The following is a 27,616-nucleotide window of genomic DNA, read 5'->3' as shown; positions in this document are numbered from 1 at the left end:
AAGCGGAGAAACCTTCTGGATCGTCTGTCCATCAAAATGTGGTAGTACGCATCCTTGAGGTCTATAGAGCACATCCAGTCGTTCTGCCGCAGAAGGGGGAGAATAGATTGGAGGGTGACCATCTGAAATTTTTCTTTGGGAATGAACAGGTTCAAAGCGGAGAGGTCTAGAATGGGTCTGAGGTCCCCCATCTTTTTTGGCACTAAAAAGAACCTGGAGTAATAATCCAATCCGGACTGGTCTGGGGGGGATGGACTGGATGGCTCTTTTTTTCTAGCAACTTCAGGACCTCTGAAGCCACTGCCTCCCTTCGATCGAGTGGAACATCAGGGAGGCGTCTGGTCGAGGGAGGGTGGTTTATAAAGGGGATGGTAGAACCTCTGGATATGATGCGGAGCACCCATCGATCTGTCATAATGGACTCCCAGTTTGACAGGTGCTCCAACAACCGCCCCCGACTGCCTCCAGAGAGGGACAGCCGGGTAAGCCCTCAGGGCTGCTGCGCGGGTCTATCCGGGAAGGGTTCCCTGGACCCGAAGTTACGCGGTCCACCTCTGCCTCTGGGCCGGCGTCCACCTTGTCCTCCTCTGCCTCTAGAGGACGAGGGGTCCGAAGCTGGATGGGATTGCTGGGACTTACGGAACCACAGCTTCTTTTGTCCCCTCTGATTCCTAGAAAAGGATCGTTGAGGATTAGAGAAGCGGACCCCGATGGCAGACAACGTCTTCCCATCCTTCTCGCTTTGGACCAGCATCTTGTGAATGGTCTTGCCGAAGAAAGAAGATCTGTCAAAGGGTGCATTCGCGAAGGACGCCTTGAAAGGATCCGCAAAATCGCAAAGACTGAGCCAGGAGTGACGTCGCAAGATGACCCCGGCTCCGCTGGCCCTAGCGGCTCCCTCCGTGGCATGGGAGAGTAGACACATGGACGTGTTAGAGATGGATTTCAGAGTGGCCATCCGAGTCGAGAAAACTTTCTTGTCCTCGATCGACATGGACTCTGGGGAGGCTGCAGCGTATTCCTTAATTAAGTCTCGTTGCAGTCTAATGGTATGTGCCATATAGTTCAGCACCCTTATAGAAAAGGTAGCTGAACTAAACATCCGCTTCCCAATGCGGTCCAGCGCCCGAGATTCTTTATCTGGCGGGTGAACCGACGAACTCTCCTGCGCGAGTTCTCTCTTGGTGGCAGCCGCCACCAACATGGCATTCACGGGGGTTCCCCTGGCCCAAGACAGTCTATCCACTGGGGGGCTAAGGATCTTGTCGGGTCGCTTCCGGATAGGCTCCACGGTGTCGGGCTCCTTCCACGCCCTGGTAGTAATTAGGTCTACCGGGGGGTCAGCCGGAGGGGACACCCAGGAGGTAGAAGGGCCTGCCTCAAATGCATCCAGGAACACGGATTCATCCGCGGAAGGTTTTTGGGCAGACCACCCCCCTCTAATACACAACATTTCCATGATGTCTCCAAAGGAGACATCCTCGGGGGGGGGTGACCTTGGGTAACCATCCCCTTCATCTAAATCCGTGTCGGTTGTAACGGACTCAGGGGAGTCCAGGTGCCTCCTCTTGGACCGTTTACAAGGGACCACCTCGGTGGGACTGTCCAAAGAGGGCTCGTCAACGGGGTCCTGTTCCTCCAAGGGAACCAACTGGAGGGGTTGAGCAGGCTGTCCCGATGGTCGGATGATGGAGGATAGACCCACATGCAGCGGGGGTACGGGAGGATCCGACGCCCGAACCAGGGACCTGGAGGTCCTCGACAGTACCCTCTCCACAACCTCAAAAGCCGAAGGAGAGCTTACTCTCGCCAGGCTCAGAGAGCAACCTCCTCGGCTCCAAGGTAGGATCGGGGTCGGAGCCGATGCAGCCGGAGCCGAGAGAGAGGTGTGCTCCGAACCCAACAGAGCCGAAGACACACCAGCTCCCCCGGATCCGATGCTCAGCCCTCGGCCCCGAGAGCTCGGATCCGACAGACACGAAGGCACAGTCGGCATCGAAGCGACCGGAGCTATCAGCGCCGACGAATCCCCGGTTCCGAAAGGGCCCGAATCCGATGACTCAGAGACCTGAAAACGGGTCGGAGAAGGAGTAATCGGAGCAAACATGGGGGCCGCACTCCCCCCCGGAGGGGGGGGGAGGGCACCCCCATCTGCATCTGGGTCTGGATGAATCGGCGCATCATCCGATCCATACCCGCTTCAGTGAGGCTTCTAGTTGATCTTGAAGGCGTCGAGGCAGGCCGGGAGGGCCGCCTCGACGACCTCGAGGGAGACCGATACTCCTCCTCCGGCTCCGGCGAAAAGCTAGGTGAATGAAGCCAAGAGGGGGAGGATCCAGAGACCCTCGAGGGAGACCTAGCCAGTTTAGACGGCGGGGCTGAGGGTTGAGTCTCAGCCCGCCTTTTGTGGGACTTATGTCCCTTGTCTTTATGTCTTTTCTCCACCGTAGTGGAGGTACTTGAGTCCCCTGAACTCACAACCAAAGAGGGAGGTTGAGTCCCAGGTTGAGTCGGGGGCACAGAAGGCGCGAGGGCTGTCGAGACAGCCTGTGCCTGAGAGGGGGAGGAAGAAGAAGCAGATTCCTGAGGCAATAAGCCCGCCAGGATCAGCTTGTTCTTCCTGTCCCTGAGAGCTTGGGGATTAAAGGCCGCACAGATTGTGCAGGCCGATGACAAGTGGGCTGCCCCAAAGCATAAAACGCACTGAGTGTGGCCATCCGCCTGTGAAAGCTTATGGCCACACTCAGTACATTTTGAGAACACCGCCTTAGGCCCTTCAGCCATAACACCACTCATACCAAAAACACACCCAAACACTAAGAGGGGGTAGGGTGAAAAAGCGGGAACTATAAGAAAACTAGTTAGAAGGGGAAAATAAAGGTATCTAACTAAACTACACTAAGCTAACTAACCCCAGGAACTACACACTCTCACAACTAGAAAAGATTTTTTTTGTTTTTGGTCACAAAAAAAAAAGTGTCAATCTCACCAAAAGCCAAGGAGCTCTTCAAATGTAGCTACTTCAGCCATGGCAAAAAACGATCTGAGGTAATGTAGCATATAGCAGGGGATTATGGGTAGGGGAGGAGCTAGGAGCTCGGATCTTGTAGCTTGGAAAGCTGCCGGCTCGGATCCGATACCCACAGGTTGCAGAGCAAATGAAGTAACTACTTCAGATCACTAGATTAGGGAACTAAGCAATAAAAATGAATTTCAATAACAGGAAAAATGACAAATGAAATATGTAAAGTCTTCCAAGTTCATGGAATAAGCTTCCTCTTATAATCAGAAGTCAATTACTAACTTCCTTCAGAAATAATCTTCATATACAAAAGAAGAAATTTCTATCAATACTGGATTTAAAAATTCAAGCTCCTTGAAGGTCTGTAAGTTTGACAATACAATTCACTGGGGACAGCAATCATCCTTAATCAATGGCATTTTTAACGAAAATCTCCCACTGCAGCAGAAAAAGCATGCACGTCCATGACATTGTAAACATAGAACAATGAAGTACTACTTGTAAATTTAAGACTAGACAAAGAAAATAACTGTTAACTGTTCTTACATGAATGAAGGATACTTGCTGTTAATACATACATTGCCCTTCTAATAGGAATAATGTTATCTCACCAAAAGCCTTGGCTCTCTGGTCATCTTGAAGGTGAGTAAGAAAATCCAGTGGTCTAACTTCCTCAAATGTCCAAGAGGTAGTAAATAACTTAAGACTTCACAGAGTTTCTCTTTTCCGAGCTGGGCTAGAAACAAATGAAGTAGTCACAAAAAGTCTGCTCAGAAAAGAAAAGCGAATCTGTGTGAAAACAATACTTCACACATGCCTGGGTAATCGGGATGGAACCCTGGGCATTTTCTAAGCCTGTTTCAGTACATATTTTAATTTGGAGAGAAAGGAGGAGTATGCTATCCATGGCTGAGGCTCAAGAAGGGTCAATTATTCCAAATGTCTCTTCTGATTTTATCCTGAACATTAGCAAGTCCACTGACCTTGCCAACATACCTGAACATTAGAAGACTATGTCATCAAAAGGAGAAACAGGAATCATGGGGACAGAGGGTAATCTCCAGATGCTGCTGAATTCCAACAAGAACTGTGAGATATATGAGGATAGATCAAACAAATACTCTACCACTTCTGATTATGCAGGGAATAATATGATGTCCATTAGAGGACTACAACAAAAATAAAATATAGGCTTAGATTGAGAACCTAATGGCTGGGCAGCCTCTTTGCCAAACCATTTAAAATCCTAAATATTTAATTTCATAGGTTCATAGGTTCATACTAGGCTATCTGCCCTAGGGCATTTATAAGCCTAGCCAGTGTGTGTTTGGCTTTCGCCACCCATTTTAAATTAATTTTGCTATGCCCTTTTTCGAGGTTAGTATACTGTGCCTCTGTAACAGTGACACAGAAGTGATACCCCGGGTAAACCTACGATTTCCCATCCACTCATCAAGATTCCTCTTGAAGAGAGTCAATGAGGGACTCTGCCTAACCTGGACTGGGATTTTATTCCAGAGAGAAGGGAGCCTCTGGGTTATGAATCTGTCCCTCCAGCATGTCCTATTTATTTCAGTGCTGAGGTTCAAGTCTCTCGAGCGCCTAGCTCGATGGGATTTGGATTTTCTGAGGTGCAGCATGTCCATTAATTCCGGGTTGGACATGGCTTTATACATCAGGCACAGATCGCCTCTGAGCAGGCAGTATGCCACTGAGTAGAGCTGGAGTTTCTTTAACAGAGCAGAATATGGCAGCTGTTTGAGCCCTTTGATCCTCTTGGTGAGGTACTTTTGGGGTCTTTCCAGTTGCTGCAGGTGTCTGGTAAGGTACATCCCAAAAGGGACATTGTATTCAATTATGGGCCTGATGAGGGATGAGTAAAGAGGCATGATGACCTCCCCTGATCTAGATGTGAATCCCTTCATGATTAGGTGGGCTATATAAAATGTTTTTCTAACCACTTTGGCCACGTGGCTGTCAAATGAGAGATTGCTATCAACTTGGGTCCCCAGGTCCCTAATTACTTCTTCTGTACTTAATGGATTATCACCTATGTGGTAATTTCTGGGCACTTCGTTTTTGCCAAAGGGGATGACTATACACTTTTTGGCATTTAGCTTGAGGCAATGGCTCTGGCACCAGTTGTCTGTTTCTATGAGGCCCTTTTGGAGGATGCTTGTGTCAGCTGGAGAGTCGATTATGGTGCCCAGTTTGCAGTCATCTGCGAACTTGGTCAGCCACAGTCCTTCCGTGTTGGCCTGCACCTCCGAGAAATATATACCGAACAAGAGAGGTCCCAGGACTGAGCCTTGTGGGACACCACTTGTAACTGGTTTGGAGTCTGACATGGCTCCAGCAATTCTAACCATGTGGGTTCTGTCCTTGAGCCAGTTTGCAACCCATCTAGTGACATAGGGGTTTATATTTAAGCTGGTGAGCTTATCTATAATGCCCAAGTGGGGTATTGTATCAAGGCTTTTGCGAGGTCCAGGTAGGCTGTGTGGACCACCTTCCCTTGTCAATGGCCTTGGTGACTGTTTCAAAGAAATCAACCAGGTTTAAGAGGCAGGATCTGCCCTTAACAAAGCCGAAATGGGTAGGATCCAGTGTCTGTAGGTCCCCAATATCTTTATTTATGAGGTCCATGATGATCCTTTCCATAGCTTTGCAGACCAAGCTAGTCAGGTTTATGGGCGATAGTTTCCAGGATCCGTTGAGGCACCACCTTTGTGGAGAGGGACCACTGTTGCTGTACGCCACTCTTTGGGTACATATCCTGTAGTAAGGCTGAGATTGAACAGTAGTTTTATGTTTGGGTTTAGCTCTTCTTGGAGTTCATGTAGGACGCAGCCCGGGACACCGTCTGGTCCCATTGATGCAGTGTTTTTTGCTTTGGAGAGGGCGGCTCTTACCTGAGCATCTGAAATGTCAGGGGGGCATCACTCTGCTGGGATAGATATTTGCCCTTTTGGTGGGGGGGGGGGGAGTTTGCTTTGAACCTGTCAGCTAGGATGTTTGCAATATCTGTGGGTTCGATGTATTTTCTGTCATTCTGGACTAATTCTGAGCATATCAGGGAATTCCCACCCAGGTTCCTAACATAACTAAAGAAAGCCTTGTGATTATCGTTAGTGTCCTGTACAATTTTTCTCTCGAAACTGGCCTTAGATGATTTTATGAGTGCCCGTAGTTTTTTGCTAATACTGATAAGATATGCCTTCCCTTTTTGGGATTTTGCTCTATCATGTAGTAGCTTCCTCCTTCTATTGTATAGTTTGTTTATGGCTGGGGTCCACCAGACAGGACATCTGCCTTTGGAGGATTGGGTCTTGGTTTTATTTGGGATTGCATGATCCATGCATTCCTGAAGGTGTTCATAGAATGCATTTATAAAGGATTCTGCGGTCTGGGACGTATTTTCCACAGGCCCGGGGGCTTTGAAGGATTCCACCTTGGTTTTGAGGTGTGTGAAATTTGCTTTAGAGAAGCTTTTCACTGTGGTTTTCTGGGCAGGGGGTGGGGTCGGGATGTGAATATCCAGTGAGATTAGTTTATGGTCTGATCTTACCAGTGAGGGATACACTTCTGGTCTGGAGCATAAAGTCCCCATGTTGGTGATGATCAGGTCCAGTATGTTTTCACCTCTTGTGGGAGTGGTAACAAGTTGTTCCATAGCATTTGAGTTTATAAATTCTAGGAACCTTTGGGCTAGGGTGTTGGAGCTAGAGTAATGCTCCCAGTCTATGTTTGGGTAGTTGAAGTCGCCCAATATAATGGTGTTTGGAGAGACCTTCATATTTTCCAGTGTTCTCAGGAAGGCCGAGTGGGTTCCTGGGGTTGGGAGGGTGGTCTGTAGCAGGCTATAAACTGGAAGGCAGTTTTATCCACTGTTAGTTGCACATGGATAGTCTCTGATGCTTCGTGCTGTGCCACCAACCCGGAGGTGTGGGTATCTTTGACGAATATTGATACTCCCCCTCCTTTTGTGGTTTGGTCCAAGTTTTGGGGCCGAGAAGCATGGTATGAGGTATAACCTGGTAGTGCTGGGGTGCTCTCGGGAGCCTTGAACCAGGTTTCTGTTACTGCACAGATTTCGATGTTCTCCATGCTAAGGAGAGGTTCGAGTGCGTGCATCCTGAGGTTTAGACTTCTGGCGTTGAGTAGCATTACTCTTAGTTTCTTATCCCTTGTGATACCTATGGAGGTGGGTTTCTCTTTTGAGCCTTGCCTAAAAAAGGCACTATGGGGGTAGCAAGAGCCTTTGCCAATATCCGAAAGCCCAGGGGTGACAGGTGCAAGCCGTCCCTAGCAAAGCATCGTGGCTTGTCGAGCATGTCATCACAGGCTGACAGGCATTGGATCCCCTTTGAATGACACCAATACTTAAGGCAATTGTTGAAATTGATCATCTTGTCTTCATATTGTGGCATCATTCTTGGTGAGGGTAAGATGCTACTCAAGGTCAGGGTCATACCGGCCTGGGCTACATGCTCAGAGAGCTCCTCTATGTCTCTTTTCATGTAGTCCAGGGAGGTACGTCTCCACCAGCATGGACAATGACGGAGTCATATTTGTACTTGCCTTGGAGTGACCTGAGTGCTTGTGTTATGTGGCGGATCCTAGCTCCCGACAGGCAGCTCACCGTAACCTTATCCTTGTTCAGCCTGGTGAGCGGGACGTCAGTGTGCCTGACGATAGAGTCACCTATTACAAGTGTATCAGGTGTGTTGTTTAGCCTTAAGGGCTGTGACTGTTCGGCACACTGGCTTTGTGAGATATGTGCTGCACACGTGTTTTGTTTTGGGGTAGCGGTTGCTTGGGTGTCTGCTTTAGAGGTCTCTGCTGCTTAGGCAGATTTTTATTTAGAGCCTCCGAGTATGTTTTTGTGTGTTTATGTGTTTGGTTTGCTGTCGTGGTAGGTCTATGTGAGACTGGAATTGTAGTGAGTGTGGTTTCCTTCTCCTCCTGACTGGTTACACCAGTACTGAGTTGAGAGAGCTTAGCCTCCAGTTTGGCTATATGGTTGCATCTCTCACATGTTGGAATTTGTTGGGAGGAGGAAAGGGTTGTCTGTGTACATGAGGCAGTTGTAACATTGCCTCAAGATTCCCAGATTTACCAGCTGGACCGGAGAGGAGATTGACAACTGGCCTATGGACATGCTAGAATAGTATTGGGAATTCCTTTATAATTGAAAAAAAGGGCCAATGGGGAACAAGGTACTCAAGGGGAGTTTGTGAGGGTGTAGTGCTTTTAATTTTTTTAGTGCTGACTTATATAATTGCTTTAGTGAGCAAGTGCCAGGTAACTTAAATGCAATGTGTTACGGGTAACTTAAATGCAAAAAAGTACAGTTTTGTACCCACCATAAATGTAGATGTCCGAGAGGAATGCATCTGCAGTCTTTACAAATGGGTTGTCCTGTCATCAGGCAGCCCTTCGGTCGGCCGGATTCCAAAGTCTGGGTCTGGCTTCGGCTGGTGTCGCACTTCACCCGACGTCATTGCGGCAGTTATTCGGGTATAAAGGCATCAGCCGACACCATTTTCCTCAGTGTTTCTTGCCCCAGATGCCAGGTGCCCTCTTGGATGGCTAAATTTGGATAAATGCCAAAGTTTCCAAATAGTAGAGAGCAAACAGACAAAATAAGCATGTATGTACATATATACAAACAAATACACCATAATAGATCCCCCCCAAGCTAGCTGAAGATTGGCAAATACCCTAGGAGTACCTCAGAGGGAAGGAGGGTGGTAATCCTGACTGCAGATGCATTCCTCTCGACATCTACATTTATGGTAGGTACAAAACTGTACTATGTCCTTCAAGGATGCATCTGCAGTCTTTACAAATGGGTAGAATACCATAGCTAAACTAGGGGAGGAGGAAATGAGAAGAGATTATGGTGTAGTTAGGATCCCTTGCAAAACAGCAGTGGCAAAACCAGCACGGGATCTAGAGTATAGAGGTAAGTTATAATGCTTGGCAAATGTATGCACGGAGGTCCAAGTAGCAGCCTCTATAATGTCCTTGGTAGCCACTCCTCGTAAGAAAGCTGTGGTAGTGGCTGTAGCCCTTGTGGAGTGAGGCCTGATGCTCTCTGGAGTTTTCTTTCCATGGTAGGAGTAACAAAATCTAATGCAATTTCCTATCCATTTGGAGATTGTCTGTTTAGAAATTGGTTTTCCTTCCTTTCCTGTTGCATATGCTACCAGAAGCTGGTCAGTTTTTCTATTGTTTTTTGTCCTGTCCAGGTAGTAGCGTAATTGTCTGTGTACATCCAAGGTATGTAAGAGCCTTTCTCCCTGTTCTGTGGGTTGGGGAAGAATGTAGGAAGGTGGATAGCCTGATTTAAAGAGACTCTGGATACCACCTTAGGCATAAATGTAGGATTTGTTCTCATGGACACTCTATCTCGATGGAAGATCAGGAAGGGTTGCACTGCCATTAATGCCTGTAGTTCAGAGACCCTTCTTGCTGAAGTTATTGCCAGCAGGAAAGCAGTCTTCCAGGATAAGTATTGTAATTCTGCTGTTGCTGCTGGTTCGAAAGGAGGAAGAGTCAGTTTTTTTAGCACAATGTTCAAGTCCCATGCTGACAATGGAGGTTTCCTGGGAGGTTTTACATTTTTAATTCCTCTCAGAAACTGTCTGAGCAGAGGATGCGAGAAGACAGGAGGATCCAAGCTGTATTCTGCTGAAATAGCTGATGCATGTATCTTGATGGAAGAATAGGACAGGCCTGTATGGAAGAGCTCCGCCAAGTACTCCAGGATGTTGGCTATGTTCACCAGTGTCACATCTTGCCCCTTTGCAGTACTCCAGATGAGATATCTTTTCCATTTTGCTGCATAATTCTTTCTTGTTGAAGGTCTACGAGCCTCCAGGATTATGTTTTTAACCCTTTGGGATAAATTTGGGTTAATTGCTGTTATGTAATGTTCCAGGCAGTTAGCTGCAGAGTTTTTAGGTTTGGATGCAGGATGTTGTAGTTGTTCTGTGTTAGCAGTAATGGGATCAGGGCAGTGTCCATATTTGTTCCCGGACATGCTCCTCAGCAGTGGATACCAATGTTGTCTTGGTCAGTCTGGGGCTATCAGAATGATCCTCGGACGCCTCTTTGATCTTCAGAAGCACCTTGTGCATCAAAGGAAGTGGTGGGAATGCGATGCTGTCAGGCTTTTCCAACTGAAAGATAGGGAGTCCACCTTCCAAGCAAGTGGGTGGTAAGTCCTTGTGCAGAATTTCTTCAACTGGTGATTGAATGGGGATGCAAACAAGTCTATTTGTGGTAATCCCCATTCTCTTGTGATGGTTTTGAAGATGTCCGGATGCAGCATCCATTCGTGGGCATCTGTTGTAGTTCTGCTTAATATGTCTGCTAGAATGTTTTCCTTCCTGGTACATAAATTGCCTGTAACTGAATGTTGTAGCTCAGAGCCACATCCCATAGGTCCAGTGCCAGCCGGCATAGAGGGTATGAGTGTGTGCCTCCCTGTTTGTTGATGTACCACATAACTGTGGTGTTGTCTGTCCTTATCATCAACTGGCCTTCTTGGAGAAAAGGTCTGAATGCCTGGATTGCCAATTTTACTGCCATCATTTCTTTTAGATTTATGTGCAGATGCAGCTGGTCTTGAGTCCATAGGCCTTGAATGCACTTGCCCAGCATGTGTGCCCCCCAACCGAGGTCTGAGGCATCTGTCATGATGGTTTGTCTTGGTTGACTTTTGCAGAAGGGCAATCCTGTGTTTGATTGGCAGGCCTGAGCCCACCATAGGAACTCTTGCTTCAGGCATGGGATCATTGGAATTTTGGTTTCTAGGCTGTGCTTGTGCTGGGACCACAAATTCTTTAGGTACCACTGTAGCTTTCTCATATGCAGCCTGGCATGAGGGACCAGTATTATGCAGGATGCCATGAAGCCTAGAGCTTGTAGCACTTTTCTTGCAGTTAGATGGTTCTGCTTTGTTAATGCCAAGAAGTAGAGAGGAAGTTGCTCTTCTTTTCTGCAGTTAGAAATGCCATTTGTTTTGATGTGTCCAGTTCTGCACCCAGAAAGGTTATTCTTTGGGATGGAATCAGCCTTGACTTTTTGTATTGACTGTATATCCCAGGGCTTGCAGCAGGTAGATGACTCTTTGTAAGTCTTCTGTTAGTTTGTTTTGTTGTCCGCTTGTATCAGGCAGTCGTCCAGGTAGGGATAGATTTGAATCCCTGAAGTCTGCAATGAGCGATTACTGATGCCAGGCATTTCGTGAACACTCTGGGCAGTAGATAAGCCAAAGGGCAATGCTGAGAATTGATAATGCTCTGATCCTGCAAGAAATCTGAGGTATCTTCTGCAAATTGGTCTTATGGGGACGTGCAGGTATGCCTCCTTGAGATCTAGAGTTACCAGCCAAGACTCCTTGCCCAGCATGGGAAGAAGCTGCTGTAGGGTCAGCATTTTGAATTTTGGAACAATGAGGAATGTGTTTAAAGCGGACAGGTCTAGAATAGGCCTCCATTTGTTTTCTTTTCTTGGTACCAGGAAGAGTCTGGAGTAAAATCCCTTTCCTTGCTCCGTAGATGGTACCTTTTCCACAGCTCTCATTCTTAATAATTGAGATATTTGTTTTAGAGCTTCTGTCCTTTGAGTAGGTGGTAGGTTTGGCATTCCTCTCTTTCCTGGTAGAGTATGGAAATGGAACCTGTAACCTTGGTCTATAGTTTGCAAAATCCATTTTTCTCTTGTAATGCAGTGCCAGTTTCTTGAAAATAAGGTTAGCTTTCCGCCTAGTTGTTCCCTGGTAGGCGGTGCCACCGCCAAGTCACTGTGATTGAGTTGTTGTAGTGGTGGTGGCTGTATCCGTGCCTCGTTGGTTGTTACCCGGCCAGTGGCGACCCTGTAGGCACCCCTGGATTGGTTTCTGCCTCTAGAGCGCCTATTCCTGCCTCTTTGTGCCTTAGAGGAGTCCGGAAAGGACCAATTCTTGGAGGGCCAGTTCCTGCTAAACCTTGGAGGTTGAACTTGTAAGAAATCTTTCACTGTTTGCACAGATTTTGCTTTCTCTTCCATCTTTTTTAGTACCTGCTGTGCAGGGGAACCAAATAAATTGACCTTGTCCATAGGTGCATCCAAAAGCTTAGATTTGACATGGTCTGGTAATGCCTGTTCTTTCAACCATGCATGCCTCCTGATAACTGTGCCAGTCATGGCTGATCTAAAGGAAGCCTCCAGTGCATCATAGCCACATTTTAAAGAATGGTTACTAACCTGCTGTATGTTATGTACCATTTCTTGAACATACTTTTTATCTAAAGATTCTTCAGAGGACAGCTTTTAGTCAACTGGTCAAGCATAAACTCTTGATATTGAATCATATGAAATTGGCAGTTCAAAGCTCTAGCTGACAAAGTAGCAGAGGTGTAAACTTTTTACCCCATCTCTAAGGACCTGGATTCCCTTTCAGAGGGAGGGGTTTTAGAAGAAGTAGCTGCTACAGCTTTAGGACCCTGGGAGATAGTCTCTGGATCTGCAAAAGGAGCCTTATATAAGTGGTGATGAGTGTCCGGGACCCTGTAGTACCTATCGGGCTTAGCAGGAGCCGGAGGTAAAGAATCAGGAGCAGTGCAAGCATCATTAAATGCATCATCAACAACAGAAAGAACTGGAGGTATAGCTAAAGGCCTATGCTGTGGCAAATGTAGAAAGGTCCTAAGCCTTTTCTAGAGTCTGAGAAATCTTGGCCCTGCCACTGAAATTGTTCCCTCATAGCATGCAAGGTTTCCCCAAAGGAAAATTCCTCAGGAGGAGAGGCTGAAGGGATGGACTCCTCAGCATCAGAGTCTTCATAAGGAGAATAAGAAGCCTCAGGAGGGTCTGTCTGTTCTGAGTCATCAGAGGAATCATCTGTGGATACTGGCTCAGGGGGCTCTGCTCTAGGCCTCTTTTCTGGAGGAGGGAGAGAGGCCCTGTCTGGATGAGGCTGGGCTCCACGAATTAAAGTGATGAGATCCTCAGCCAAAGAAAGCATATGGGAGCTGGTGCTGGGCCTGTGAGAGGGGGGCTTGGCAGGCACAGGTTTTGATGCTTTGGCTGCTTTAGCCCTGGCAAAGGCCTTAAATAGACATAGCTGGAGGAGGCCTAGCAGCTCCACGTGCAGGGGTTGAAATATCCAGGGGAATGGTGTCTGATAAATCCCGTGAAACCGCAACAGAAGGTTGGATTTCAGAAGCCGTTTCTACCAGGTTAGAAGAGGCCTCGGTAGAAGGCATGTTATCGGCTGAAGAAAGAACCGCTTGCTCGGTTTCGGCCGAAACCGAGACACTCGTGGTTTGCTTAACCGCGGTTTCGGCCGAAACCACGGACCGCGAGTGTCGGTCCTTTTCTTTGCGTTTTTTGGTTATTTGCGTAGTCGGAGGATCCGACGGCATAATGTAGGCAAAATCGGAGCCGAAAATCTGTTCAGCAAAGTCCGACCGACGCCTAAGCGTCCATCGGTTAAAGAAGCACAGGCTAGACAAGCTGCTACGTCGTGGTCTGGGCCTAAACAATGTATGCAATAGGAGTGGAAATCTTTATGAGGTATTTGTTTCCCACAAGATAAACAGTTATTAACTTTCTCTGACATCGGCTGAGGCAAGAAAGAGTCCCCAACGGGGTACTTAGCTTTATAGAAGTCTTCGAAGTAGTATTCGGTAGTAGTAATCTCTGGATCTGACCGACTGGCACTTGCGAACAGCTTCTGCTTCGGGCACCACGCGGCAAGAAAGACTGAGGAAAATGGCGTCGGCTGATGCCTTTATACCCGAATAACTGCTGCAATGACGTCGGGTGAAGTGCGACACCAGCCGAAGCCAGACCCAGACTCCAGCCGACCGAAGGGCTGCCTGACGACAGGACAACCCATTTGTAAAGACTGCAGATGCATCCTTGAAGGACATCGACAAACAGTAACTTTCACTAGAAGACAGATGGTCTGCAGCTAAAACCTATGTCAATATCTTCAATGATACATATGGCTAAAGTTTTAGCAGTGTTTAGCTGTTAAAACGGCCGGCAACTAAGGAAGTCTATAACCATCAAATGGGTTTAATGAAACCTCACCAAAAGACAATGCTTAGGCTAATGAAATGATGCTCCTGCAGCAGAGACCGAAATATTTTGATGGATCACTTGCTACTTGGATAACAGTTGTAATGGGCCCAGGGCCTCGTTGGTAGAGATTGCAAAGATGAGTCAGAAGACTGAAGAAGACATCCTGACATTTGTCACCCAGCCCCTTACAGATGGGAAGGACAGCAGCTAAAAGAAGAAAAGAAAAAAGATCTTTCACACAGGAGAGTGAATTCTACTTATGGACTGCTTCTCTTTCAGTCAGATGCTCAATTTTGTAAGTCTTTTCGCCCTCATGGAATTTCCAGCATCTTACATCCTTCTGTGAACGTCGTCTCACTGGTACAGTGAGCTGTTATACACTAACCTTCACATGCATCAGGAAAGAAGTGCAGAAAAATTGAATTCCAGTGTCAACTTCATGGAGGGGGGGGGGGTGGTATTAGGCCGGGTTGGACAATGGTCGTTACAGTCTTGAAAGAGGAACTATGACAAGTTATAAAAAAAAAAAAAAAACTACTAGAGGACTTGACCAAAATGGGTCATCTCCAAACAAACTATCAGCTGCTAAAGGAGGAGGCCGGAATTGCTACCAGCACTTAAAGCCACTTATCTCAAAAACAGGCAAGAAATACTAAAAGTCCTAAACATTTCTGGAAGAAATTTAAAACATTAACTGGAGAAATTATAGACAAAGTACAGTTTTGTACCTACCATAAATGTAGATGTTCGAGTGTTCACCCTGCTGCAGTCATCACACTTGGGGTTATCCTGTCGTCAGGCGGTCCCGCAGTCGGCCGGAATTCCAAAGTCTTGGTCCGGCGTCGGTTGCTGTCGCCTCTTCCCTGACGTCAGTGCGCCAGGGGTATATATAATGCAACCGACACCATTTTCTTTAGTTTTTCTTGCTCCAGATGTCAGGTGCCCCCAAAAAGGTGGTCAGAATTAGTACCAAATGGAGTGAACCCTGCACAAACACAAAATCCCTTCAGCTATAAGCAAATACATCAGTAAGGCATAGAAGAGATTTTGCCAGTAGATCAGAGGGGATGGAGGGAGGGTAACCTGGACTGCAGCAGGGTGAACACTCAAACATTTACATTTATGGTAGGTACAAAACTGTACTATGTTCATCGTGTTACCCTGCTGCAGTCATCACACTTGGGTTGAATCCCAAAGCTAAGGTAGGGGGGAGGTATCATAGAGGGTTAGTGGAGGCAATCAGGCCCTGCAGAACTGCAGTGGCAAAGCCCGCCCTGGACTTAGAATAAAGAGGTAGGTGATAGTGTTTGGTAAAGGTGTGTACTGAACTCCAAGTTGCAGCTTCTAAAATTTCCTTGGTTGGAACCCCCCCTGAGAAAGGCTGTAGAGGTAACTGTTGCCCTGGTAGAGTGGGATCTAATGGTAGCAGGAACTGGTTTCCCATGATGGGTATAGCAGAACCAATGGTTTGCTTAGATATAGCCTTCCCTTGAGAAGCTGTAGCATAGGATACAAAGAGCTGGTCAGTTTTTCTGAAAGCCTTAGTTTTGTCCAAGTAGTAACGAAGCTGCCTGTGAATGTCCAAGGAATGCAGGAGTCTCTCACCTTTGTTCTGTGGATTAGGAAGAAGGTGGGTAAGTGGATGGTTTGATTTAAAGCTACACTGGAAACCACCTTAGGCATAAAGGAAGGATTAATTCGTAGAGAAACTCTGCCTTGATGAAAAATGAGGAAAGGTTCCACTGCCATTAGTGCCTGTAGTTCTGAGACCCTCCTAGCTGAAGTTATTGCTAGGAGCAGGGCAGTCTTCCATGATAGGAACTGAAGATTTGCAGAGAAAGCTGGTTCAAAGGGAGGTAGCGTTAGTTTCTCCAGAACAAAGTTGAGGTCCCATGTTGGTGTAGGAGTTCTCCTGGGTGGTCTAATGTTTTTTGCCCCTCTGAGGAACTGCCTTAGAAGAGGATGCGAAAATAAAGGTGGATCCGTGTTGTAGTGGGCTGAAATAGCTGAAGCATGGATTTTAATTGAGGAAAAGGAAATTCCTTTGTGCAACATCTCAGCTAAATACTGTAGAATGTGAGGCATGAGAGGCTGAATTGTGTCTTGGCCTTTAGCTTGGTTCCGGGCACAAAACCTTTTCCATTTGTCTGAATAAGCCTTCCTGGTGCTTGGCCTCCTGGCTTCCAGAATAACATCTAGAACTGCTTGTGAAAGAGGAGCTGGTTGGATGTTTAGTTGATTTGCCATGCAGCCAGATTGAAAGTTTTGAGCTGGCTGTGAAGAATCTGTTTGTTTTGTTGTGTGAGCAAATGGGGTATTTGAGGCAATATCCATGGTGGGCTGTGGGCCATACTTTTCAATAGCGGGTACCAGTGCTGGCGTGGCCAGTCTGGGGCTATGAGAATCAGTTGTGGTCTCTCCTTTTTGACCTTCAAAAGAACCTTTGTGAGGAGAGGTAATGGAGGGAAGTCCTATGCTGTCAGGTTTTTCCAACTGAAAGAGAGAGAGTCCACTTTCCAAGCTTGATGGTGAAATGTCCTTGTACAAAATTTTGTCAGTTGGTAGTTTTGAGGACTGGCAAACAGGTCTATGTTTGGAAGGCCCCATTTTTGAGTTATCATTGCAAATATCTGTGGGTCTAGTTTACACTCATGGGGATCTTTGATGTTTCTGCTGAGGTAGTCTGCCAATGTGTTCTTCTGTCCTGGCAGGAATTGAGCTTGTAACTGGACTTGGTAGGCCAGAACTGTGTTCCATAAGATCATTGCTTGCCTGCATAGAGGGTAGGAATGTGTACCCCCTTGTTTATGTACCACATAACTGTGGTGTTGTCCGTCTTTATTGCAAGTTGTCCTGGATGTAATAGATCCTTGAAGGCTGTCAGAGCTTTCTGTACAGCTAGCATCTCTTTTTGATTTATGTGCAGATTTCTTTGATCTGCAGTCCATAAGCTTTGAATGCATTGCCCTGCCATGTGTGCCCCCCAGGCGTAGTCTGAAGCATCTGTTGTGATAGTTTGCCTGGCTGGGGGCAAGGTGAAAGGCTGACCCTTGTTGAGGTGACATGCCTGTGACCACCATAGAAATTCCTGCTGTAGGCAGGGAATGAGAGATATCATTGTGTCCAAGCTGTGGCTGTGTTGAGACCACACGCTTTTTAGGTACCACTGTCATTTCCTCATATGCAGCTTTGCAAATGGTATTAGAATGCAAGATGCCATGAAGCCCAAAGCCTGCAGAATTTTTCTTGCAGTTAATTGGGTCTTTGTTGCCATTGTTTTGAAATATTGAGTTAGTTGTAGTTGCTTGTCTGGCGTAAGATAAGCCTTCTGGGCCGTTGTATTCAAGCTGGCACCCAGGAATGTCATTTTTTGAGAGGGTACTAGTTTTGACTTCTTTTCGTTTACTGTGCACCCCAGGCAGTTTAGTAGATGCTTTACAAAGGCCAGATGATGTAAGAGAATGTCTTTGCTTTCTGCTTGGATGAGGCAGTCGTCCAGGTATGGATACATTTGAATTCCTCTTTGTCTGCAGTATGCAATTACTGGTGCCAGGCATTTTGTGAAAACTCTGGGCGCAGTAGATAAGCCAAAGGGCAGTACAGAGAATTGGTAATGGGTTGAATCTGCAATTAAACGGAGGTATCTTCTGCAACTTTGTCTGATAGGGATATGCAGGTATGCCTCCTTGAGGTCGAACGTTACTAGCCATGCTTCCTTGCCCAACATGGGAAGTAGCTGCTGTAATGTTAGCATCTTGAATTTGGGTACTTGTAAGTAAGTGTTCCATTATTGGTCTCCAGGCATTGTCCTTTCTGGGTACTAGAAATAGTCTTGAGTAAAATCCTTGGCCTTGCTCTCGAGTCGGTACCCGTTGAATGGCTCTCATGGCCATGAGAGCTGTAATTTGTCTTTGTGCCTCTGCCCATTGATTTTGTGGCAGGTTTGGCATTCCTCCTTTGTGACAATGTGCCAGTTGTCTGCAAAAAGTGCAAGTTTTCCCCCCAAGGGGGCTGCCAAGAGAGTATTGCTTGGCCAGATGAGGTGCAAGTCATTGATTTTGCCTTCTGGTGGACTGAGACCTGTCTTCTCCTCCCTTCTGTGCTGTAGTGCCCCCATTGGCAAGGTTTATACTGGGCTTGTGGTTGTCCTCTGCCCCTTGGGCATCTGTATTTACCCCTCTGTGGTCTGTCAGTGGCTGGAAAGGACCAATTTTTTGTTGGCCAGTTTCTGCTGAAGCAAGGTAGTTGTACTTGTAAGAAATCTTTGACTGTCTGCATAGATTTTGCCTTATCTTCTATTTTCTTTAAAACTTCTTCTGCTTTAATTCCAAAAAGAACATCCTGATGTAAGGGAGCATCTAGTAGTTTTGCTTTAACATGATCAGGCAGAGTTTGTTCCTTTAACCAAGCATGCCCATGTATAACAGACCCAGTGACAGCTGCTCTGCAGGAGGCCCAATCAAACCCACATTGTAAGGTATGTTTGCCCACCTGCTCAGTGGCATGCAACAGATCCTGTACTTCTTTCAATTCAGTTTGTTGAGGGAGAGTGGTTATTCTTTGCTTTAACTGAGAGATTAGAAATTGCTGATACTTAAGCATATGAAATTGACAATTCAGTGCCTTCATAGCTAGTGTGGCTGAGGTATAAACCTTTTTCCCCCACCTGTCTAGTGCTCTGGAATCCCTCTCAGAAGGTACTGGGTTTTTAGCCATAGAAGCCTTAGCCCCCTTGGGACCCTGGGAGATAGTCTCTGGGTCAGCTACTGGGGTTTTGTAAAGAAATTTGTGGGAATCAGGCACTCTGTAGTATGTCAGGCCTAGCCGGAGCAGGAGGTAGAGAGTCTGGGTTGAAACTGGATTCTAAATAGACATCATCCACAATGTCCAAAACTGGTGGGATGGCAAGTGGTCTGTGTTGGGGGAGTAAAAGAAACTCTCTGAGCCTTTTCTTTGAATCAGAGTAGTCCTGACCTTCCCAGTGAAAATGTTCCCTCATAGTGTGTAAAGTTTCCCCAAAGGAGTAGTCTTCAGGAGGAGAAGCTGAGGGAATAGAGTCCTCAGCATCAGAATCTTCATAAGGAGAGAAGGAATAGTCTTGGTCCTCAGAAGAGTCTGAAGAAATGGACATTTGCTCAGAGGAAGCATAATCTTCCTCTTGTCTAGGCCTTTTGTCAGGAGGGGGCTGTGAACCCCTGATTAAAGAAATCAAATCTTCAGCCATTTTGAGCATCTGTTTCTTAGGCATAGGGCCTTGAACAGGAGACTGAAGTGCAGTCCTTTTAGATTTAGAAGGAGTCTTCGACTTAGAAAACGTTTTAATGGTAAGAGTCGTCGGTCTGAAAACGCCTTCCGAAACCGATGGCATTTCTGTAGCACCGACGTCTTTAGAAGCAAAGTCGTTGGAAGGGCCTGAAGTAAAAGGCTGCGTCGGCCTGGTACATTCCGTCAAAATTTCCGTAGCGATCTCGGGTTCCAGATCTGCGGTAGTCAGGGGCTGCATCGGAGCCTCACTGAGGACCGGAGAACCAGAGACCGGATCAGCCGAGGCCTCGGAATCTGGCTTAGGCCTGGGCTGTCTGTCCTTATCCCTGCGTTTTTTGTGCACGCCGGTAGTCGGTTGCTCCGACGGCATGGTGTAGTTAAATTTCCTACCGAAGTAGTGTCGTGTGAAATCAAAGCGTCTTTTAATAGTACGCTTATTAAACCTAGCACAAAACCGACGAGAAGTGACGTCATGGTCTGGGCCTAGGCAAGGTATGCAAAAAGAATGAAAATCCTTATGAGGTATTTGCTTCCCACAAGAAATACAATTGTTAACTTTTTCTGACATCGGTCTGAGGCAAGAAAAGTTTCCCCAACAGGGTACTTAGCTTTATAGAAGACTTCGGTCTGAAATTCGAATTTGAAAATCTCAGGAGTCGGCCGACCGGCACTTGCAAACTGCTTCTGCTTCGGGCACCGCGCGGCAAGAAAGACTGAAGAAAATGGCATTGATTGCATTATATATACCCCTGCCGCACTGACGTCAGGGAAGGGGCGACAGCAACTGACGCCGGACCAAGACTTTGGAATTCCGGCTGACTGCGGGACCGCCTGACGACAGGATAACCCCAAGTGTGATGACTGCAGCAGGGTAACACGATGAACATCAAGTTTACTAATATTATCGGAGATAACCACAAATTTGTCAATGACTATAAACACTTCTTGGTAGAAACAACCGAAGATTTAACCAAACACTATACTAAATACACCCCCACTACCAATTATGACCGCATCACCAAAACAGCTCACTCACTCTTCTTAACTATACACTAACATTAGTAGACTGTAGCCTTTCTTTCTACTTCAGGCACCTTACTAATAAAGTCATCAAAAAAAATCTTCTTAACATAAATAAAAAAAAAATCAAACAGTAAGATCACTAAAATTCACCCTTTTCTTGAAATGTCAGTTCCCCACTTTGCTAAACTGCTCATCCACATTCACAGCCTTTCACTAACATCTGCTATTTTTCCTACAAAATTCAAGCATGCCTTCATCATGCCACTTCCTAAAAAACCCACACCAAATGATTGCTAAGACTACAGTTCCACAGCTAACTTGCGTCCTTTAGCAAAAATCTAGAAAAGCTAATTTACAAACAACTGTTCGAACAGATTAATAAACATAGCCTCCTTTATGATATTCAACATCATGTCAGAAATTCATTTAGTATAATGACAGCATTATACTCCATAAACATTTTAAAAATACAGACGACTCTAAGCTAACAGGTGGCCTTTTCATAGGCATGGTAAGATCCTTTGAAACTCTAAATCATAAGCTTCTCCTTTACAAACGTTGGTACAATATCCATATTATGGTTCAAACATTATTAACAAAACAGAACATTTCAAGTACTCGCAGGTGATTCACTATCTATACAAAGTACAACTGGTGTCTTGCAAGGCTACACACTCAGATCCCTTCTGTTCTCATTATTCATTAATGACACTGCTACAGACTTATCCCAACTCAATATTCTCATGTATGCTGATGATCTCTTACGGCAAGGATCAAGCAGAAATACTACCACTCTTCAGCAAACACAAACAAGTTTTAAAGGACTCAGCTAATGGACAAATGACCTCCGTTGCTTATTTTAAAGCTGTCTCGCTATGTTAAACCCATTTAACATAGCGAGACAGGTTTAAAAAAAAAAGCAACGGAGAAAGCAAGATCTCCGTTGCTTTTTACTGTTTCGCTATGTTAAATGGGTTTAACATAGTAAGACAGCTTTAAAATAAGCAACGGACATCTCCATTGCTTATTTTAAAGCTGTCTCGCTATGTTAAACCCATTTAACATAGCGAAACAGTAAAAATGCAATGGAGATCTTGCTTTCTCCGTTGCTTTTGGCCACAGCTCTGATGTACTGCGTAGGCATGCGCAGTACATCAGAACTGCCACGGATGCCAGACAGCTGCGGAAGGGCAGCAAAGAGGCATTATACAATGTCATTATTTAAGAAAAGTAATTGTTTCTTTTCTTAAATAATATCATAGTATAATAGCAATAACCCACTTCTGGGTGTGGGTAATGCGGGATTTACCCACGGTTGTCTTTGTTTGGTCGGGACCAAACCATGCCAACCGTGGGTAAATCCCGCATTACCCACACCCAGGCGTGGGTTATTGCTATAGTACTTACCTGGGAATATAACACCACCATCTGCTTGAAACAAAATATACACATTTTTCCATTTTCAATTTAAATAAAAGATACGCTGAGGAAACAATCAGTCTGTAATCTGCAGAGCAAGCTTTTTTTCCATGTCTACTGCTACTCACTCCTATGAACCCCATATTCTGCATTCTATACAAGCTTTCTATTTCACAGGCATGAACTGGTCAAATTAATTTCTATTAATGCTAATACATTTTCATCAAAACATCTGCATGGTAAAACCACGAGTGTTTGTACAGCTATATTACAGATGAAAATCTCATCCCACACCTACAACTTACACACTGTGAAACTCAACAGTTAAAATCAGGTTGTCATCTAGAAGATGTATGTTTTATAAACAGAGCCATACTCTCACATTAGGGATACTACAGAATTTACACACTCGTTCTTCTTTTGGTTTTTCTCGGTTAGGGGTCAACACAGCGGAACTCCGGTCCGCTAATAATTGGCAGTAGATTTTTAAGGTGCCAGCTCGACACCCAACCTTTTAACGAAGGCACGCCCATTTACGCATGTCTTTCGAACGCCACTCGACCGTGGGGAGGACATGCAGACTCCACACAGAAGGCGCACTAAAGATTGTAAATAACAATTTGCTTTATGACAGGAATTCAGGAGGATTACCTACTACTCCCATTTTTTCCAGGAGCAGGAACACAAGCATTAGATGCAGGTAATAGGCTGTGTTGCAGTACTGATTAAACACTGCATTAAGTAGATTAGAAGTGACAACAACAATGTGATGTTGAGCCAACTGCAAAAATGCAACCAAATGAAAATGGAAAAGGACTGTATGGCAAACTGGCACTATTCTGAGAAGGGTGAGAAACAGCAAGTCAACGGGGAAACAAAATCTAAAAATGGGGCTCAGAATTTTATATGCATATACTCTAGGTGAAAATTCTTGCTCTGATGATAACATTTATTAAAAATTGAAATAAACACTATTTTTAACTGAAGACTAGCCTTTGGTCTGCTGGGTTGACACAACTAGATGGTTTGAGTTTTCTTATTTTCCCTAAATGCCGGGTATTTAAATTCAGATAACAAAGGTGAAAGAATTTGCTGAAATAACATAAGATGATTAAAGACTGGAAAATAAAGACTATATTTTAAGCTGAAGCCTGTGTTTCAGTCCATTAGGCTCCCACAAATGGATGGCTTTCACTTTTTCCTACTTTACATTATACTGGAATGCTGCTTAAAATTATATTATTTTATTACTGATAGCAAACATCTTTTTCAAAATGTCACCTCCAAACAATTACACATACTTGTTTACCTTATTGTCCAACTGCAGTAGTGTGCCATTTTCTTGCTTATTGAAATTAACAGACTTAGAAGGCATCTGAAAATCTGGAAGTTTAACTTGAAGTTTGTTGGAATCTTTCTCCGGCCAAAACGGAACACACTAAAAAGAAAGTTTTATGTTACTAACTAAACAAGTGAATTTAGTAATAGTCAATTAACAAAACAAATAAATCAAGCAGCACTTAGGTCAATGAAAATCGGAAAATTAATAAAAAAATCACTAACTGTATTAATCAGGTTAAAATATACTAAGTTTCATTATATTTTTCAATACAAAAATACATTTAAGCATAAAAAGTGTCAAGCAAAAGAACAGTGAAGAGATGCATAGACATTCCATCATAAGCGTTTCCTTTCATGCAATCAAATTTTTATCCCTTAATTTCTTGTTATTTTGCATTTTTGTCACTTATCTGTACTCTTCATGAAATAAAAAAAAAGTCAGTAACTATGTCTAAAAGTCCCATGCACCCAAATTTAGTTTGTTAGCTTAGACTACTCTGGAGCTATATACCACTGAAAGAACAGCTGCAGGTGCATGTGAAACAGGTAAAAGAATGCAAGTGTTGCCTACAAAAGGGAAAAAATACAACTTCCATGCCCAAAAATTCATAGCAAAACTATGTACAAAATATACCAGTAAAAAGAGGAGTAAAAATTTCCAAAAAAAATACTCAGTCACTTATTTTACAGCAGAATGAACAGCAGATATGAAAGATATAAAAGCAAGTTCAAAGATGATGACATATAAACTTGGAGATATGTTCATATAAAACACAAAAAGCCACTTATCACAATTATGCCTGGAACACACTTAAAAATAAGCAATCTAAAAAGCAAAGTTATCAGTGAAGCACAGACATTTCTCAATGTGTTTTCTATGAGTTTGCCATTCCTAATTTAGTTTCTAGAGCTGGGTTATACACTTATGCAGCAGTAGTGCTGTCTATGTGCATATATATTTCTACCATTAACACTTTTACAAATATCCAAATGTAATACCACTAACAGTCGCCAGTAAAGCTAGAACACTTTTGGCAAAGTGGACTCTAATGGTTAAAGCCACTTGTCTGCTAATCACAGAACAAATGTAGTGGCTGCAGGAAGCTATCTTAAGTCAGCTCTTGAAGGTGGTTTACTCTAAATTTGCTCACCAGAAGTGAAAAGCAGACACGTGTAAAGGATATGTGCTTACTTGCAGCATTCCTTTATATAATAATGAAGAGACTTCTTGTTATCCAAAGACTGCAAGTGCTGGTCACTTAAACTGATCCGAACATCATCTTAACACTCATGTTTAGAGGTCATGATAAGGTAAGTATGGTACATGCTTATGACTTCATACAGCAGTTACAAAATTAAGAACTTTATGTTTTGCTGCTTCGCATAATTATATTTGTAAAAATATGTCAGAGGTCTCAGTATACTGATGTCAAAGGGTGACAGAAGGACTCAAGAAAGGCTTGTTCTTTGCTTCAGCCTATAAGCTTAATTCTTGCCTGCTGTTTATTAATGCAAATAAGCAAGTTGTAATGCTCCTGAATACATATGCTTGTAAACAAATGTCACTTGAGCATAATGCCTTTGTGTGAGATTTAACTCCTATATTGAGGAAAGTACAGTTGTGTTAACTAAGCTTACCAAAACAGCAGATTTTCTAATGGATCACTGCTGCAGTAGTCTGAGCTGTATATCAGTATCCAAAGTTTCAGAGTACCTTCCACACACTGCAACTGCTGAACAGCTCATGGAGAGCAATATAAAATCAGTGGTTAGGGCACCAAACCTTCAAAGCTTTCATGCCTCTGCGAAAGGAAGGTTAGAGAAAAGGAAAAAGAAAGCACCCACCCTGGAAAAACAAATATATATAAATCAATAAGGGGGATGAAGAGTGTTACTGCTGCAACAGTGATATATCTGAACATCTATTATGGTAAGTTTACAACTGTACTATGCTCATCATTAGATCATGGTTGTAGTAACCTAATCTATATGGATAGACTACCAAAACTTAAAAAGAAAGGGGAAGGAAGAAGGACCAGAGTCTAGAAACCCTTGCAGAACAGGCCTAGCAAAGCCTGCTCAGGACCTACTGCTAGAGTCTAATTTGTAGTACTTGGTGAAGGTGTCCAAAAAGCCCCAGAAGAAGCCAAAGCCTTGCTAGAATATACCCTGACCTTGTCTAAAGTGATTTGTTATGGTAAAAAAAAAAAACAAAAAGCAATAGCATGAGAACTTAGAAATGGTTTTGATACTGACTGCACCTTAAATTAACAGCTAATCAGAACACCTGAAGGTTTCTGTCCTATCAATGTAGTAGCTGAGCTGCCCATGAACACCCAGAATGCATTCTCTCCTATTTTTAGATTCTGGAAATAAAATTGAAATTGGAAATTCCTTCCATCCAAGGTACCGTTAGAAATTTCTCTTAGACTAACTACCTACTCCTAAGTAATACACTGAAAAGCTTCAAATCCCTACCAAACCCAGTTAACTCTGCAGAATACACAGAAGTGTTCACCATCACACTATACCAGCATGTAAACAGCTGCAGAGATGCCGCTGTAATGGGTAGGAATAATCACAGGGCAAATGCTAGAAACAAACCTACATGGTGGAACCATAATTATTAGCAATTAGCAATAAAAGGAAGAGAATTTTGACAAAAAGAAAGAACAGTAATTCACAGAATGATGCAGTCCTCACACTGAAACAGAGAAGCAACTCAGAAGCTTAACATCCACCAAACCCACATTCAAGGTTAAAACAGTTAACCGAGACAGACAATCACAATTCCTTTTTTAGTTACGTTTGCAATCTCAAAAGTACAACATTCAATATGCTAAGCTGACTGAGAATGATGTTACCTGCACTGAGACTGAAGATATAGCCAAACTACTAGCTGATAAATTCAGGTCTAACTTTACCCCCCCCCCCTCCTCTCTTCCCCCTCAAAATATACCTGGAAATGTCTCGCCTTCAGCTATCATGAGACCAAGTTCTAAAAAAGTTATTAAAAGCTAAAAATATTGCATTGATGGGCCCTGACAATATCCCTGGAGTGCATCAGAAATAGCATGGAGCACAATTTAACCACAACCCCTAACTAACTCTGTTTAACCTCAGCCACCATACAGGTTTTATACCAAGTGAATGGAGAACGGCTACAGTCATGCCCCTGTACAAGGGAGAACCTTCCACAGACCTATACGTGTGACCAGCCTCATATCCAATGTCATGGTAAGACTTAGCATGGAATTAATCAATTAGAATATAGGGAACCTTGAAGCAATGGACCCTTCTCAGTTTGGATTCTTCAAGGGCAAGTCATGTTTACTCAACTTGGTGGATTTTTTTTTTTGAAAAGGTTATGAAAGCAATGGATGAAGGTAAAATGGTTCACACTGCATACCTTGTTCTGGCCAAAGCTTTTGGCACAATCTCCTACTTGGGCACAATAAAAAATGCTAAATAAACTAGGAATAACCCCATATGTCACCTGCTGGACTGTCAACTGGCTCACAGATAGGACTCAGGAAATCAAAATTTGGGAAGTTACCTTCACAATGAGACCAGTCACCAATGAAATCCCCCAGGGTTCTGTCATGGGACCGCTCCTGTTTGACATCTACTTCTCTGAAGTAAAAGCCAATGCCAAAGGGCTCTGGTTGTCTAAGCAGACAGGTAACTCCAAGCTATGAGTACTCATTGAATCCCAAAATGGTTAAGCCATCCTGCAAATAGGTTTGTCTCAAATAAATAAGTCAAAATCATGGAATGAAACTTGTGAAGATAGGTAAAGGCTGCCAGCCTAGCCAGATAGAAGTTTGTAGATAATTCTGTCATTTGTAATTAATGTAAGCCACAGGCGTGTTCTCTTAAATGTGAAAAGATTGCATTGGATACTGAACTGCAAAAATGTAACTACAGTGCACTTTGCTGTAGGAAAGCTAAGGCAAGCATTTTATGACTGTCTTTGATGTGAAAATTCCGAGCCAATATGTCTGGATGAAGGAATTCTGCCTACTGTTTTGAGACCAGAGTTAATGGCTAGACTTTGTATATATAACTTCTTTTATTGCTCTAGTTCCTGACCATCTGCAAGATCAAAGGGGCTATTAACTTTTGAATGTCTAGTAGCCTGGGAACCAGAAAGAAATTATGTAATCTGAAATTAATCAGTGGCACTGCATTATCAGTTTAAGGAGAGAAAGAATGAGGGCATGAGAGCATTTGTCTTGAGAACATTCAACATCACCAGCACTGCCTGTATCTATATGTAAGTAGGATCTTAGACGTTAGTGTTTCTCTTAGATATAGCTAGGAAATAGGAAGATTAGACTAGTTTGTTTTTCTGTGATGTCATAACTTTTCTATGGTATTAGTTTAAGCATTTCTCTGTGATCTCTGAACTCTTGACTAGCACTGTGTTGCAAGAAGTATTGTCTTGTGTTTTTATTAATTATT

General features: G+C 44.2%; 1 protein-coding gene across 2 annotated transcripts in view; it reads right to left on the bottom strand.

The window, feature by feature from the left end:
* VPS13A (vacuolar protein sorting 13 homolog A) overlaps positions 1-27,616 on the bottom strand; it is a 4,910,496-nt gene that overhangs the window by 1,108,859 nt on the left and 3,774,021 nt on the right. For both annotated transcript variants that reach the window (XM_044060868.1, XM_044060869.1), the window contains exon 51: positions 23,121-23,249. In XM_044060868.1, the coding sequence (XP_043916803.1) occupies positions 23,121-23,249 (129 nt within the window). The remainder of the gene's footprint in view (positions 1-23,120; positions 23,250-27,616) is intronic.

Source organism: Protopterus annectens, chromosome 2.part0, assembly GCF_019279795.1.
Source record: "Protopterus annectens isolate FY-2018-M chromosome 2.part0, PAN1.0, whole genome shotgun sequence".
In the NCBI taxonomy this organism is placed as follows: Eukaryota; Metazoa; Chordata; order Ceratodontiformes; family Protopteridae; genus Protopterus; species Protopterus annectens.
Note: the sequence above shows the minus strand (reverse complement) of the source record. Positions and strands in the feature narration are given on the sequence as shown.